The 17,311-nt window shown below is 50.2% G+C and overlaps 1 protein-coding gene across 3 annotated transcripts in view; it reads right to left on the reverse strand.

Moving 5' to 3' along the window:
• The window catches only part of LOC101712031 (protein CutA homolog), an 85,273-nt gene that overhangs the window by 15,626 nt on the left and 52,336 nt on the right, over nucleotides 1-17,311 (reverse strand). For all 3 annotated transcript variants that reach the window (XM_087182842.1, XM_087182843.1, XM_087182841.1), the window contains exon 6: nucleotides 849-1,010. In XM_087182842.1, the coding sequence (XP_087038968.1) occupies nucleotides 849-1,010 (162 nt within the window). The remainder of the gene's footprint in view (nucleotides 1-848; nucleotides 1,011-17,311) is intronic.

Below are 17,311 nucleotides of genomic sequence, written 5' to 3' on the forward strand. Positions count from 1 at the left end.
TGGGGACCGGTTTTGCAGGTGGCATCACAGGCTGCTGTACTGGGAGGAATATCCCCTCCGGGCCTCAGCCCTCTCCTTCCTACAGTGGGGGACCCACCCCACCTGCCTCTCACATAGCATTCTGTGACCCTCCAGGGAAGTGCCCCACGGGAGTCTGGGGACAGCCCTGTCACAGAGGTGGTTTGTCGATGACCTGTGCTTGACTCCTCAACTTGGAGGCTTCACGCAGCCTTTCCCTGCAGCAGCCCTCACCCACCTCCCCAGGGGCCCTGAGACTTCCCATTGGCACTCAGGGCATCACACTGGATCCCAGAATGCAAGGTAGGCGAGGCTGGCACAGGGTAAGCAGGACTGACAGCTCGACTGTGGCTGCTGGCCGGATGGCAGGACCTTCCCCTGGACCCCAAAGGCAGAAGGTCCAGAAGTGGGCAGGGAGAACCACGGGTCAGGATGCAAGCTCTCCTCTCCAGTCTTCCTGACTGCTGACTCTTCTCCCCTTGCTGAAGCTGTGATTGACCACACTCCTCACACCTGCAGGTTTCCATCAAATGGGTCAAATGGGTCAGTAGCCCGGCAACTAGGGGGTCAAAGGAGGCAAGGGCCCAGGTGGCACTGTGGCCTAGGAGATCAGAATAACCAGGTCCAGCCTGGCATCCCATTGTGCCTCAGCTTCCTCATTTGAGGTCAGGGCAGCCCCACCCTGGCCGCCTAGCTCAGAGGGTTTTCAGGAGGCCCAGCCACCAAGTTGGAGCACTGAGCTTCCTGTGTACAATGGAGTCTTCATGAACACCAGGCTGCTAATGGCAGCCTTGTTCCTGTCCTGACAGCCTGTGGTCACGGGGACTTACGTGCTTCCCCTTGACAAGCGAAAGTCTGGTCCATCAAGTCCAGGTGGCTTCTGCTTCTGAACTGGTGCCCTAGCACATGACATCTTCCTCCATCCTTGCTGAGTGCTGGGCTGCAGCAGGGGTGTGGGACAAGCCATTGTTCTGTCCAGGACAGCTGTCACCCTGATGGGATGAAACATGTGTTGAGATCTGCACATGTCATCTACTATGCTGGTCACTGGGGGTGACAGTAAGACATGCACCCTGCTTTTTTCATTCAGTCGGGAAATAGGCACAGTAGCAGATTATTATGACCAAAAGTATAAGAGTCTCAGAGAAAGCACAGAATCCACCACGTGAACCTGGGAAGGCTTAGTGGAAGAGACATCATTTAAACTCAGCCTGAAATATTTCAAAATCCAGAGGATGGAGATGTGGGGGAGAGAGTGGCCTCAGAGATGGGAGCATCTTGATGGCAGGCAAGATCTGGTGGCCAAAGGGTAAAGAGAAAAGCAGAAATAAGGGCTGGGCCCAGGACACAGAATGCATCTGAAGCTGGCTTCTCATCTCTCATGGCTGGGACTCAAGGGTGCAGGAGGCAAGTCATAGGCAAAGGCACTGCTTCTGGGGGTCCTCACAATCCCCCAGTGAGGCAGACACTCAAAATCCTCTCTTACAGAGCGGGAAACCAAGGCCAGACACCTCCTCAAGCAAAGCCAAGGCTTTGCTTCCAGTTTCCTTACTTCCTCTCCTAGTTTCCTTGCTTCCTTGGGGAAAGGTCCTCAGTTGAAATGTGGTCCCATCTTCACAGGAGGCCTTTCAGGGAAAGGGTCCTTCTGCCCCCAGCCAGAGGCCAGCTCTAAGGGGCCTCCTGGTGCCACCAGGCCACATCCCAGGAAGTCAGGGGAAGCAGTCAGCCCACCCTGGTCTGCTCAGGGGTCAGATCATTGTGTCCAAAGGCACAGGCCACCCTCAGATAACCCTATGCATTGAAGACAACTATTATCTATGTCTTTAATTGCTAAGTTCTGATAAGAGGCACACACTCATTACAGGAACAGAAGTAATATTAAGAGAAAGGGAAAAAAAAAAGTCACCCACGAGCCCATAATCCAGAGAGTACTACTGGGAATGGTTTAGTAAGTTTTCTTTATCTTTTTGAAAAGTTAGATACATTTTTAAAAAATGTAACCAGAATCACACTGATCACAATTTTATACTCTCCTTTTTACCCTTAACATTCCACTGTCATCTAGTCTACCATTAACCCCCTTCTTACAGGTAAAGATGAAGAAACCAGGGAAACTGAAGTTGCTCGAGGCCACTCCGAATAAGTGGTGGAATCAGGATTCCTATTCAAGTCTTTTGACTCCAAAGGCAGGGCTGAAATTATCATGACTGTTTTCAGATGGAGAAACTGAGGCACCAATGGGAAGTGATGTGCCTGAGACCACAGGCCCAGTTCCTGAGCCACAGGCCCAGACCTCAGAACTCCAGGACTCTTCTCTGTCCTGTGACATTCACTGTGTGGTTGTAAGGATGCCAAGGTCACAGCAGGCATTCGCTTTGTACACGAGGAGCCTCTGGCTAAGAATGACAGGGTCAAAACCACCCAGGGGGTGCTGAGCTAAGTGCCAGGCACTGCCCTGAGGGTTCTCTTTGCATCAGTCCTTGCAAATTCTATCAAAAACTCACAAGAGAGGCGACACTGTTCTTATCTTTGTGTTTTCAAAAGGCAAAAATCACTCATCCAAACTCACACAAGGGCCGAAAGCCAGGACTTGAAACCAGATCAGGTTATGCCAAATTCAAACCCAAGTCCAGTGCCAGAAGCAGGCTAATGTGGGGAGAGCACAGAAACAGAGCTATCAGCTATGAGATCCAGTTTGAACTCTGCAGACAAAAAATTAATTTTTTAAATAAGCATAACAAAATGATACTTATCATTCATCGGTATCATTTTTAGCATCATTTAACAAACTTTCTTTGCAAGTATCACTCTTAGTATTGATAATAGGGCTGGGAGGAAGATATTATTTCCTCACTTTATAGATACAAGCTCAGAGAAGTCAGTCAATTATTCCAAGGCCACACAGCCAATAGGAAGGTCCCTGCCTCCACAGCCAGAAGCTTTTCCCATTGTGGTGTCACCTGCAGTGATTTGGGGGAACAGGAGGGAGTTGCATGACCTGTGATGTGCATTCCAGATAGGCTAGAAGCCCTTCTCCAGGATCTCCCATCCAAGGGAGGTAGCTCTGGCCAGCAGTGCTCTGCTTTGGGGGGCTGCATGGGTGGGATTCACAGCAGCCTTGAGGAAAGGGTTGGATGAAGCCAGAGAACCTTTTCCAGTGACCCTTTGCCAAGACCTGGGTTTCATGTGTCATCTCAGCATCTGGGAAGTGGTTGTATTTAACAAAGCACACTTGTGTGGCCCAGATGGGTAGGAGACCACTCCAGGGGGAGCTGGGTACTGCACTCGTCTGAGCCAATGTGTTGTTCTTTGTTAGGTCCTTTCCTCATCCCCCACCTGTCTCAAAGCATTTTCCTTCATGGACAATCAGGATGGGGCGGGTACAGTGCTAATGTCATCGTAACTGTCACAGTTGACCACAGTATAAGCAAGGAGGTCAAGATGCAGAAAGAATGTATTAGTCAGCTTTCCTCTCACTGGAACCAAATACTTGACACACATAATTTAAAGGAAATGGTTCAGTTTGGCTCACAGTTTGGGGGGCTTCAGTGCATGGTTGGCTGGCTCTGAGGAAGAAGGGCACAGCAGAGCCAAGATGTTTAGTTGATGGTGGCCTGGAAGCAGAGCAGGAGAATAGCAACCAAGAGGAAGGGACTAAGGACCAGACATGGACCCCAAAGGCCACACCTCTGTGACCCATCCAGACACCCAGAAGTGTGCTCCACTCACCCCTGGATGGATCCTAAGCCCAATCAAGTAGACACCCCACCCTAAACTACCACAGGGGGCAAACACTGGACAAAGCCACCCAGTGGTTGCTGGCTTGACCTCTTCCCTGAGGGGGAGGAGGTCAGTGAACCATTACCCTACCCCATCCTTCACCCCCACCCTCCCACTGGCCCTTGGGATAGTCAGATCCATTCTTCCAGCAACAAGGACTCTGCTCCTTTGTACAGAGGAAAAGAAGGTGATCGAAGGAAAGGAAAGGTGTGCTCAAGGGTGGCCCACACTAAGAGGCGTGGCCCACACTAAGAGGCACAGCCCACCTTGGACGTGAGTCTTCTGATTACTGTTCATAACCCTTCCTGATGCATTCTCTTGATTAACAGAATTGATTTCTTTCCATGTGTCCACCCCCAGAACAGCTCCATCTATGGAGAAGTGCCTGGGGCAGCAGTGGAATGGAATCCACCTGGGACACTAGCCTCTGGGACTGTGGGGGAAAATCCCCTCACTGCTGACAACTGTCCTCCTTGGGGAGTCACCAGCCCCCATGCACATCTAAGGCTGTCACAGTGTCCAGTGTTCAGCCTAACAGAGACTCTGTCTTCCACTGTGGAACCTTGGGCCCATCACCTGGCTGTCTCTGGTTGTGCACAGTGGACAGGTGGGTGGTGATAGGCCTCCAGCTCTGACCATGTCAGATTCTGGCCCCTAAGGGCCTCCCTGAGGGAGGCCCTCTTCCCAGGGGAGTTTTGGTAGAGGCTTTTGCTCAGCCCTGGCTCCTGCTTTTTAGAAAGCTAAAGATCTGGCCCTGCCTTCCCTCACAGGGCCACTAGTGAGCATCTCCACAGCCTATGAGCTGTGTTCCTTGGGTCAGGACTCGGAGGTCATTTGAGACCATGTCCCCCAGCCTCACTGGCATTTGGTCAGGAAAGAATGTGCTAGAGTCCAAGAGTCCAGTTCTAGTCCTGGCTTTGTCACTTAGTATCTGCGTGTCCTTGGGCAAGTTATTAACTTCTCTGTGCCTCTGTGTATTGGTTAGGGTTCTCTAGAGGACTCCATGGGGGGAAAATATATATATTTTTTTTTCCAGGTAATTTATTAGGTAGGCTTACAGGATCAGACGCAGGAGAGTCCACAAGGGCCACCTGTGCCCTAGAAATCCAGAGGATCCGGTAGCTGCTCAACTGAAGAAGCTTGAAGCCAAGCCAGGCAAATTGGCCCATGCCTGTAATCCCAGAAGTTGGGAGGCTGAGGCAGGAGGGTCACTGTGAATTTGTGGCCAGCCTGGACTACATGGTGAGTTCAAAACCAGCCTGAACTACACATCAAGACCCTGTATCGAAGAAGGAGAAGGAGAAGGAGAAAGAGAAGGAGAAGAAGAAGAGGAAGAAGAAGACAAAGAAGAAGAAGAATAAGGAGGAGGAGGAGGAGGAGAGGAGGAAGAAGAGGAGGAAGAGGAGAAGAAGAATAATGATACTCAGGTGTTCTCAGAGCCTGCATGGTGCTAGTACCCAGGCCTTTGGCCCAGGGTCATCTTGCAGCTTCACAGGACAGCCTGGCTCTGGGTTCAGATGGAGCAGGACTGCAGGCAGGGGAGCCAAGACCTTCAGAGATGAGTCCCAGGTTCCAGCTCCACTCCTGCTTCTTGCCCTGGCTCTTGCCAGTGACCGGCCCTGCCCACCAGTGCAGGGAGGGGGTGGGGGGCTTGGGTCAGCAACACTTTGTCCTTGGATGCCTGTGAGCCCCAGAATCTCAGGCCTCAGGGAGCTGTCAGTCTCTGTCTGACCCTCTTACCCACTGTGCGACTGGTACACAGGGAGGCCAGGGGACTGCCCAGCCCAGTGTAGTGAGCATATAGGGTGGCCAGCAGCAGACCCTCAGGCTGGCTACTCCTCCGGACCTCAAGGAGCCCCTGCCTGGCCCCCACCCCAGGCAAAATGCAGCCCCAGAGAAGCAGCAGAGCTGGGAAAGAGCCAACAATGCAGAGGGCACTGCCAGCTGCTGCTCCCAAGGCTTGGTTCTAAGAGGAGGCAAGGGGCAAGGACCAAAAGACAGGTAAGGCTTTGAGGGCTGTAGCAGTCCCCGTGAGGTCCTCTGAGGTGTCCAGAGCACTAGTCAGGGAAGTGGAGGAGGCAGCCAGCCCTCACCCTTGATCAGCCTCAGCCCAGAGCTGATCCATAATGCCTGTACCCAGATGCCTTTGTGACTCTTCTACACAGCCCTCCAACTGCTCCAAGTGCCCTTCACACCTGAGAGGTCCTCTGATCTCCACAACAGCCCTGTTTACCTCCTTACAGGGGAGGAAACTGAGGCTCAGAGAGGAGACAGACAATGTGGCGTCATGGGGAACAGTGTTCCTACTGGGTCCCTTTTCTGGCTCAGCTCTCCACTCACTAAGAGCTTGCAGCAAGCCTCTCCCTCGGTCTGGGCCCCAGGTTTCCCATATGTAAAATGAGGCCGCTGAAGCATACAGTCTCTGATGCTCCTCCTGGCACTCAGGCCTCCTACTTCAGGACCTCAACATCCCTCAACCTGCCAGTAGACCCTCCCCTGTGCAGGTAAATAAGCATTTACACAACTGGTGGCATACTGCACCTGCAAGGCAGGCACAGCCAGCCAGGGGAAGGAAGCAGCTTTACCCACCACCCCACAGTTAGTTCACAGCTGAGCTGGGGCAAGACTTTCCCCCTTTGTTCCCTGGGGCTGCTCCGTCCAAGATGGTAGTCACAGATGGGGGGGGGGGCAGGATTAATCACATGAGGCAGGCAAATGATGGCTCTCCAAAGACCGCCACATCCTAAACCAAGGAGGGGAATGTGTGACTTTACATGGCAAAGGGGACTTGGGATCACAAGTTAAACATGAGTAGTGTCCTGGGTTACACAGGTGGAACCCTTGTCATCACAAAGATCATTATAGGGCGGGCCCAGAGCAGAGAAAGCAAAGTGACAGCAGAAGCAGACAGAGCGAAGGTGTGGCACTAGAAGGGAAAGTTACAATGATGCACTTTCAGGGTGGACGAAGGGTTGTAAACCACAGAATGCAGGCTGGAAAGGACGAGGCCTGGATTCCCCCCAGGACTTCCAGAGGGAATACGACCCTGCGGACCCCTTGATTTTGTCTCCTGAGTCTCATCCAGACTTCTGACCTCCAGCCCTCTAAGACATTAAACTGTTGCTGTTTTGAGCCACCGTGTCTGTGGTAATGTGTTACAGCCAACCACAGGAATCTAACACAGCGCTTGAAATGCAGCCAAATTAAGATAAGCCGTAAATCTGAAACATGTACCAGACTGTGAAGGCATCATATAAAAGAGAATTTATCTTGTTTGTGTTTTGATATGGGTGACATGCTGATGTGATAAAATTTTGATAGATTAAATAAAATAGATTACTAAAAATTAATTCCACCATTTTTTAACATGGCTCCTAGAAAATTTAGAATTACATCTGTACTTCTCATTATATTGCCAGTGGACACCACTAGCCAGCTTTTTCTCTGCCTGGCCACAGGGAACAGCAGTCGCGGCCAGCTCTGTTGGAGTCAGGGATGGGGGGCATGTGTCGGGGAAAGGAATCATCCACCCCCTGCAGCACACGCACACACTGCAGGCGGGGAGTCCCGTAGTGGGTGAGTGTCTGCATCCCCTCTTCCTCCTCTCCTAACCACCTCTGTCCCTGCAAGATGTGCTGGCTATTTTTAGCCCCCTCCGCCTCGGCAGAGCTGGCTCCAAAGCTTGCTGGGTGGGAGCCAGCCTCGGGACTGCCATCTCCTGCCAATGGGGGTCTCAGGAGAACCCAATTTGTGGCTCTGGGGCCTTTCAGGGCCTGTGAGCAAGCTCCCAACATCCCTGGCAAGTAAAGGATCATGATCTGCTTGTTTTCAGATAGTGGAACCACAGCAAAGAGGTCTCTACAAGCTATGAGGTGGCCCCACTGGGTCCTGGAACTTGGAAGAGAGTCATCTAGCCTGGGTCTTCCTTCCTCCCAAAGGCCTGACACTTCACAAGGCTGGTACTGTGGCCTACTTCACGTCCAGAACTTGCCAGATCTTGTTCAGGCTTTCTCTGTGGGCTTTATCTACATTGGAAAGGCATTGTTTGTTTGCTTGTTTGTTGAAAATCTAGCGATAGAACCCAGGGCCTCGCCACATGATTTCTACCACTGATCTGTATCCCCAGCCCTAGGAAAGGATTCTAACCAAGACAAGAGCAAACTACAGATTTGGAGGGAGGCAGGCAGGTAGATGAAGCTTAGCTTCAGGATATGCAGCCCAGTATCTTCAAATGAAGTAGGTCAGAATAATTCAAAAGGTCCATAAAGATGACATAGAAGCCACAATTGCCTTGTGGTTCAGACCCCAAGCTCCAGCCTCGGGAAAGCCTGGCTTGTGATCCCTTCCTCTTTCAGAGATCCCTGTAGCACTGATCTGCATACTTGTACCTCCCCCTTTTTAACTTATTAAATTTTGAGACAGGGTCTCACTAAGCTGCTCAGGCTAGCCTCAAACTTGCCATCCTCCTAATTCAGCCTCCTGAATAGCTTAGGATTACAGGCATGTCCCACTATCCTGGGCCCATACCCCATTTTAAAAACCCAGAAATGGATCCCAGGAGAGTTTAGGGGACATGCTCAAGGTTAAGCTATTGTATCAAGAGGCTATGAAGCGAATCCAAGCGCAAAGTGGATCCTCCTGGGCCCACTATGATACCTGGCCAGCCCTCTCCTAAGCTGTCCCTTAGGATGGCACTGCCAGCTCTAGGCCAAGCCTGAACCTGGATCTAGGTCCCCTCCGTGGTTCGGGCTGCCTTTCTCAATCTCTTGCACACCCCATTGGACTGAGAAGACAAAATGTTCATCCCCGTGATGGTTAATTTTATGTGTCCTCTTGGCTAGGCCCCCAATTATGCAATCCAGTAATGATCTTGGTGCTGTACATGTAATTAATATTTCTAACCATTTGACTTTGGTAAAGATTAACCTGGTTGGTCTGAGTGGGCCTGAGTCAGTCAACAGCATTAAGAACAGACCTGCGATTTCCCTAAAAAGGAAAGAAAGTCCCCTTGTGACAAGAGCCTCAGCTCCTGCTGAGAGTTCCAGCCACCTGCCTGCCACCTGCCCTGTGGGTGCAGACTGGCCTGGTCAGGCGCCACAATCTAGAAAACCAATCTAGAAAAACAATTGATTGTTTTGCAAAACAATCAATCCAGCTGTACAGTCTAGAAGACTTGTTTATAAAATCTTGTTTTCCAAATATGAATTTGTTGTTAAGTGGACAAAATATAAAAATAAAGGTACATTGCATTATATGATAAGTAAATTGTACAAAACTATTCAAATAGTTACATTATTTGTGCCATGGTGGTTATCCCAGAAGCACAAGGCAAAAGTCATGGACTCTGCTTTATGGTGATCGGGCGCCCTTCAGCTCAGAAGCTCAAAACCCTCTCAGAAAGAAGCAAAATGAAGTCTGCTGGAGGTTTCTATGCTTTGTTTCCTCCAAGGACCAGTTCTTTAGTTTCTGAGTCTTAGTGACTCTGGGTTCCAGGGAGATAAACTGCCCAGGAAGCCAAGGTACTTTGCTTCTCGAGGGGGTCCCTCCCCCTGGGGATCAAAGAGAAAGAGCACTGGACCTGGAGTCTTTCACTGGAGACTAAGACCCTGACCTGCTCCTCACTAGCTGCATGGTCTTGGGGAGGTCCGATGGCCGGCTCAGAACCTCACCGTTCTTGGACACAGTTGCAGGACAAAGCCCCTGACCTGGCCCTATGAGGGTGGGCCAGCTTACACGCAGAAAGGAAGGGATCCTCACCCACCAAAGGCTCCCATGAGGATTAGCTGATGCTGAGGCTCCCAGACTCACGTGCTGGATGTACTTAAGGATGAGCATCTCTATATAGCTTGGTGGTAGAGACAGAGCGCTTGCCTAGCACGCCAGGGCCCCTGGTTTGATCCCCAATACCGCAAAGGGGGAAAAAGAACTCTCTCAAGTCTTCCATCCTTTGTTCATTCATCCCATACTCCTGATGTGGCCTATGTGCTCCACGCTGGGCTAGTCCTGGTAACAGGTGGTAAACATCCCAGCCCACAGGCTTCTGAGGGAGCCAGGCAATAGATGAACGCAAATCAGTGCTCCTTTCTGCAGCCAGAGGCGAGCCAGGGGCTCAGGGAGAGGGCTGGTTGCCAGAGTCATCCCTCCCATCAGTCCCCTTGGGTCGGCCAACCCGGCCTTCTGCATCCGCAGCCATATGGAAGGCATTGAGTAGCGCTCCCATTCCACACACGTGGTCTCTGCTCCCAGGCGCCTGTTCCTGCCACACGCCTGCAGCTGCTGGCAGCCAGGGCCTCCCGCCTGCTCCTTCCACCCAGCGGCCACTGCCAGCGATGCAAGGGTGTCGCTTACCCAGCATGGGGGCCACCCTGGCCCTCAACAGCCGCTCCATCTGCCTTCCAGGGACTGGGAGGTGGCACCAGGGATGACAGAATCCCTAGAAGCCTGTTGCTTTGTTGAAGAAAAGTAAGGGAAACATGCAAGCCTCCATCGCAGGCAGGATAAAACTCCTAAAGTTGGCATCCAGGGCTCCAAGATTTGTCCTCCTTCCCCTCCCTGCTGAGGCCTTGTCTTGGGGTCTGACCATCACAGCACAGCACTGGGTAGAGGCTGATCCTCCACAATCAGTTCGAGGAAGCAGTTGCTCAGCACCAACCAATTGCCAGGCAGGAACCCCACTTTGTCCTCATTCCCCTTTCAGAGCCCCACTGCATGAGTATAGTCCCTGTTCTCAGAGGAGGTGACAGAGGCTCAGACTGAAATCCTCTGAAGTGTCCAGAACTCCCCAAACTGGCCCTGTGTCTGATCACCCTTCGGGGCTTGTCCATGACCAAAGTGTGGATCCTTCCCCTAGAGGAGTTGATTGATAATCTGGGGTGTGGATGGAGAATTTGCATTTAGAATAGGCTCCCAGTTGATGGGATGCTCTTGGCCTAGGACCAAGGATCCTTTGAGAACCTCTGCCCTGCACAACAGGGCCTCTTCTGAATACTGTGCATTTTTGGCACTGGGGCAGACCCTAAATTCACCACAAACAGACTCTAAGTGCATTATAGGCTGCCATCCCCTGCAAAGATCTCTGGTGAATTTCCTTCTGCTCAATAGTATTAGAGGTTTGCTGTCCTCACTGTCCACCTTGTGTCCTACGCCTCAGAGGGTGACCCTCAGAGAACGCTGAATGCACCTCCTGTACACCAGGTGACCCATGCTTTCTTTTTAAAAAATTTTTATTGAGTTAATGGTACATTTAGGTATAAATTATGATGACATTCATCATTGAGAATTTGTACCTGTACATGACATATCTTGACTTTCATTTATTCCCATTCCCCTGCCCTCCCTTCAACCCCTCCACTCCCATATATACATAAGCTTTGTTTCCATTTTTCCTTCTTATTTTCAATCTTATTTTCTTTCCTTTCTTTCCTTTCCCCTGCCCCCGCCCCAATTTCCCTTTCTTTTTAAACATTTTCTTCCTATTTCACAATATCTATTATACATTTTGGTCGTCATTTACACTTTCAGTTTCTCATCAGAGAAATGATTCGGCATTTACACATGTGTGTCCTATTTATTTCACTCTAAGTATGGCCTCAAGGTGCATCCTTAGCTATAAATGTCTCAAGTTTATCTTTCTTTATGGCCTAGTAGTACTTCATTTAATATATTTTTAAAACCCCACATCTTCTTTATCCACTCACCAGTTGACGGGCTTTTGGGCTGCTTCCAAGCTTTAGCTATCACAAACTGTGCTACTATAAACATGGGTGTGCATATGTCACTGTGGTATGATGCTTTTAGTTCTTTTGTGACCCATGCTTTTTTTTTTTTTTTTTTTTTGGTACCGGGGATCGAACTCAGGCCCTTGAGCTCGTGCAGCAGGTGGCGAAACCACTGAGCTAAATCCCCGGCCTGACCCATGCTTTCTTAAGTGAGCATCCATCAGAGATGCTTGCAGAAACCAGCCAGAGGCTTCCAGAGAAAGGATGGGGAGGGCAAGCACTTGGGAGCTGAGGGAGTCTTCAACACCTGGGCTTGCTGGGAGGAGTTGGATGGGGCAGCCACACTCTCTTTGAGCCACCTGCCATCACTGCTGTACCCAGGTGACCCACGGGCACAACAAGCAGAGACCTGGGACAATTAGCTGAGAGAATCCAGGGACTTGTGCCTTTCTTGTCAGCCTCGAGCCAGCCTGTTAGAGGGAGAGTAGCCTCATGTAGGGAACACATTTCATTTATTTGATTCTTAATTAATGACATTCATACACCAGGGTGTACTTACTATTAAAATAATTACAGTTGTCATTTATTGCCTATTATGTACCAGACTCACTCAGTCCTCTCGACAGCTCCCGTAAGGTGGGTGCTGAGATTGCTCCCCATTGTACAGATGAGGAAACTGAGGCTAAGGGAGACTAAACAATGTAGCTGAGGTCCTAGTCATGGGGAAATGACAGAGCTATAATCTCCTTGTCTCTAAACTGTCGCTTTCCCCTCCATCATCCTGCCCCTCATTTCCTGAACACCTGCTCTGTGCGAAGTCCAGGGTTGGAACCACAAAATGAATCATTCCAGTAGTCATCTGTTCAATCACCTTTTTTTTTGAGCACTTACTATTTTTACAAACTTGTGTATTTATAACATGTCTTATTCCAGAAATCACTTAACCTCTTTAGTTGATATACAAGAGAATAGAATTTTCCAGGAGTGGCCACATGACAAGAAACGAGTGGAAAACAGGAGTTGGGAAGATCAGAACTGGGAATGAGACAGGTATGCAAAATGCAGACCTTGAAGTCCCATGTGTGATGCGGACAGGCCCCAAATTTCTCTTGGAGCTTTCTAGACCCCACACAGCTCATAGTGTCCACAAGACACTGACATGGCAGTTGCTGAGACAAAATAAAACTCTCAGAGGCCCTCAGAGGCCAGAGAGGTCTTTTCCTAGTGAGTTGGCATGAAGGGAACACCATGGAACACGAGGTGCAGTGTCCCACTCCGCCTTCTAATTGCACGTACAACACAAGTCTCGGGACTGTTTTCTAAACGCCCTCTGTGCTGGCCCAGCTCCCAAGAGGAAAGGCTGCCCAAAGAATCAAGAGGCTACACATCCTAAGGCGGGCAGGCCCTGCTGTAGCCTAGTCCACAGACCTGTTTATAGCAAATATTGGTAGGCAAATATGAATGCTAAATTCATTCTGCAGGTGGGCTTTATTTGGCCTGAGTTTTGTATTTAAATTGTTTTAATTAGCTGTCAACTTTTAGCAGTTAGATTTCACTGGGGGGAAAATATCCAGATTTTGTCTGTCTCTACCAAAAAAGGAAAATTTTAAAACGGATCTGAAAACAGGGGACCCATGTTTCCTAAGGACAAGACTTAGCTAGAGCTGGTCACTTTTCATTCTTCCATGGCTCCCTTTGCCTTTGGGGTGCCTGGCCCCAGTTCAGTATGTTTTGATTTGTGGCACATTTAGTAGCATCACAATCACCTGGTAATTGCAGGGTCCCAGGTCAGGCTCCTTGTACTGGGGGCATGGGGTTGGGGGGGGGGGGGCGCAGCATCTTTGATGACTCTGATACCCATGATCTCTCCTAACAGCACGAAGGACTGAGTGGGGCCTGCAGTTGGGGCACAAGTCATTCTCTTAAACCATAAATCTTGGCAAATGCAGTGGGGTTACGAGTTGAAGCTCATACTCCCTGACAGGTGGGTGCCCTGTGAGTGGCCATGTCAGCCCTGAGTCACATGCTGTAGAAGAGTGGCTGCGTATGAAAACCGCCCGGAAGTCTTTCAAGCCACACTTTCCAACCCTGTGCCCAGCCCACAGGCCAGACCAATTAAACAGAACGGAAGAGGAAGAAAGAGTGGACTGTGTGGTTGTGCGTGGTACCAGGGGATCCCCATGTAACAGTCTATGTGAGGAGCAGAGCTTAAGAATGAGTGTCCTTTTCAGGGCTAGGTCTGGTATTGACTAGGAATACGAAGGAGATAAGCAGAGCTCCCAGGTAGAGGGGAAGCCAAGGCAGATGAACAAAGGGACTGTTACAATAAATGTGATGAGTAGGAATATGAGGCACTCTGAGGACCCCAAGCAGGGGCGCCTAACCCAGCCCAGGGACTCTAACCTCCCCCAGGAGAGTCTTCAGCTGCACTTGGGGAATAAACACCATCCAGCCACATAAAAAGCGGGGAGGCAAATCCCAGCCAAGGCAGGATCCAGTCCAAGGCCCTGAGGCCCAAATAGGAGGTTGGGGGAGCTGGAGGTTGTCAGGCACATGTGGGTCAAAGGGTGGGGCTGGGGAGCACGAGATGAGGCCAAGGAGGCAGAAAGGGGCCTATGTGCCGAGTTAGGGAACCTGAGCTTGACCTCAAAGTTAGAAGGACCCTCTGGAGGGCTTTCAACTGAGGAGTAGTATGGGTGAGCAAACCCATGATGGGCTTGGGTTACCAAGGAGGGCTTCCTGAAGGGGGTCAGGCTTGAGGCCAGGGAGGAATAGGATCCGGAAAACTGGGGCTCTGATCAGCCCCTTCAGCTAAAGCTATGGAAACCCTTCCCTCCCCCACGCCCTTCGAAACAGTTTGAATCACAGCTGCCTGTGTTAAAGATGTGTTTGTCTGTTATTTGAAAGCTGTGGTTTCTCTTTAACAGATTGTGGGCCCCATCCTCTGACTGGAAACCAGGAAGGGATGAAGGACACATTCTCTTGCAGAGAGAGCTAGTTACTGAAATACAGCGGGCTCACCACGGTCGATGGTGCCACTGTCTCATCCTCCAACAGTTCCTAAGCTCTAACTGGTCAGAGTTTTTCAGTACATTTTTATGGGCTGCCCCAAAGCCAGCTGGAAGCTCTTTTTCCATAAACTCTCCCTAACACAAGTAGCCAGGTTTCACATATTAAAATGAAAATGTCCGAAAGGTTGCCTAAGGAAAAATAAGGCTTCATGCTCACTTGTGAGGCCTCAGCTCAGGAAGGCTGGGCCAGGCTCTAAAGGCATCTGCCTATTTGGTTGGGTGGCTTTTTGTTTGTTTTTGCAAAGATGATGGTCAGGTTAGAATAATGATCCTAAACACTTGTTTATTGAGTCACCCAGAAAATATTTACTGGGCATTTCTGAGTGCCAGGCCCTAGCTGGGCACCAAGATGAGAAGCTGCCTCGGGCCTGGTCGCCCCTCTCCACAGCCCTGCAGTTTCGAATACTTCATCATTGACAGCATTTTCACAGGCAATTTTGTGAGCTGTATGTGCTGTTAGCATCTCATTTTTCAGAGAAGGAAATTGAGGCACTTGGAAATTACATATCTTGCCCACAGTGGCATTACTACTAAATGGTAGAACTTGATGTTGGGTCATCCAAATCCAGGAACTAAATTCTGTACATTTTCTTGCTCCTTTTAGCAACACCAGCTAACTGTTATTGACTTAAGTTGGGCCACAACTCCAAGAAGTTTCACTGTCATCTATAATCTGCCCAGCATCTAGCTCTGCCTTAAAACTGACTTCCCCACTGGGGGAATTTCCCATTTTGCAGAAAGAAAATCTAGCACCCATATCCCCTGGTCATCATGACTGTAAAAGCCTATTGGAGGCAAATACTTTCCAAGCATGTCTTCCTGCTTGGGTGGTGGACAGGCATGTGCGGATACACTACTTTGGGGTCTTGAGTGATGAGGGGACTCTGCGGGGAGGCCCATGAATCAGACTGTACCTGCAGTCTTCCTTTGGCTAGAGCTCCTGCAGCTTCCTGGGCTCTGCCCTTTGTCTAAGACTGTTCTCCAGCCTCTGGTTCATTCCCTGGGCCCTCACAATCCTCCAGCAAGCTCCCTCTCTTTTAAGGTGAACTGAGTTGGTCCTGGTTACTTGTAACCAAGAATCCTAGTGGACAGAGGTCACAGCACTCTATCCTGTTTACAGAGCTGGTAGAAATGGCCACCTCCGTGGTGCTGTGACACTTTTGGATGCTATGAAAATATTGGCAGAGCCTCTTGTCCCAAGGTCTGAGAAACATCATAGCAGAGAGGCCCAGTAGCCCAGGCTGCTGCCTGCACCCTGAAAAGCTCCGTGGAATCTTCTGTTCCTGGCTTCCTGCTGGGCTCCAGACCTCTTGGCTCTCCAGGCTTTCCAAGCCTGTTCTCCTTGTGATTCAGTTCCCACCTGGGCCCTGCTCACCCTTCAACAGGGTGCATGAGGAGAAGGAGGCTGGAGTAAAAGCCATGGGCATGGTCTGCTGAAGGGGGACCTTTGAGAGGTGCAGGTGGAGGGTCCAGAGGCTCAAGAGGTGCTCAGGAGTAAGCCTTCAGGGACTTCACCCACCCTCTGCTCTCAAGGACTTGAAAGGGGTTGTTCCCACCAGGTGCTGGAAAAATAGAACCAATAGGAAATATAGACATATATATTATTTATCTGAGATGGATTTATTTTAAAAGAATGGCAAGTCTGGAGCCTATAGGGTGGCCAGCAGACTGGAAACTCAGGTGGGAATGAATGCTGCAGTCTCAAGGCAGAGATTTTCTCCTGGAAGCCTCTGTGTTCACTCTGAAGGCCTTCGCCTGACTGGCTGTGGCCCACCCGAACACTGTGGAGGGCAAGGAGATGTGAACCACATCATAAGACACAGTCACCACTCCACACAGATTGGTGTCCGATTACACAGTGGGTCTCCTGCCCTAGGCAAGTTGACACAAAAAATTAAGCAGCACAGAGCACCTGGCTCCATGACACCTCCTGTGATGGTCAGGTGGACAATTGGGAAATAGTCAAACTGATGTTGGATTGTGAAGAGGACATGTCTCCACAACCACACCAACAGTGGGGTTGGCCATGAAGGGCAAGTGAGTACCTTTCTCACGGTTCCAGTCTGAGCTGCTCTATGACCTGCACACACTAAGCCCCTTGCGTATCACTTGCTGTTTTTCTTCTCCCTGCCTTGACATCTTTGTTTTGGTTTGATGTCCAATGAAACCCTGCCCACTGTGCCCACCTATGTAACTCCCCAGAGTTACCCTCCTGCATGCTGGCTGCTCCAGATTTCCTCTCCCTTTATCTTCTAATCCACTCCAGCCACCACATACACCAGGAGCAATGGAAGCCTCACAGGTGGGATCCAGACCTGAGCGGTCTGAACAGCATCTAGAATGAAGCACCGCCAACCCATGGGTTCCACCCTAGAGCTCTTCCCATCCAGATGTTTCTTCTCTTTTGTGATTGAAAGATGGGACTTGCATTGTGATCTTGGGAGAAGTAACTCTAAGACATGAATCTAAAGGTCCCAGCTGTTTAGGTCCCAGGTCCGGGAGCTGTGGCCCAGCTCAGGCCCAAAGACTGTGAGCAGTACAGGCAAGAGACAGGTGACAGGAGCAAGAATGAAAGTTATCTTTTAAAAGCCATGAGTCAAAGCCTCTCTAAGCAGAAAGAGGTCCTGAAGGTCAAGTAGATGTCCCATCACCCAGACAGGGACTCCCCCTGAAATTCATGAGAATGTCACATGTCACAGATCACTCAGCCAGAAGGATTTTTAA

Source organism: Heterocephalus glaber, unplaced genomic scaffold, assembly GCF_053883595.1.
Source record: "Heterocephalus glaber isolate CG9 unplaced genomic scaffold, H.glaber_assembly_v1.0 deba00001479, whole genome shotgun sequence".
Lineage (NCBI taxonomy): Eukaryota > Metazoa > Chordata > Mammalia > Rodentia > Bathyergidae > Heterocephalus > Heterocephalus glaber.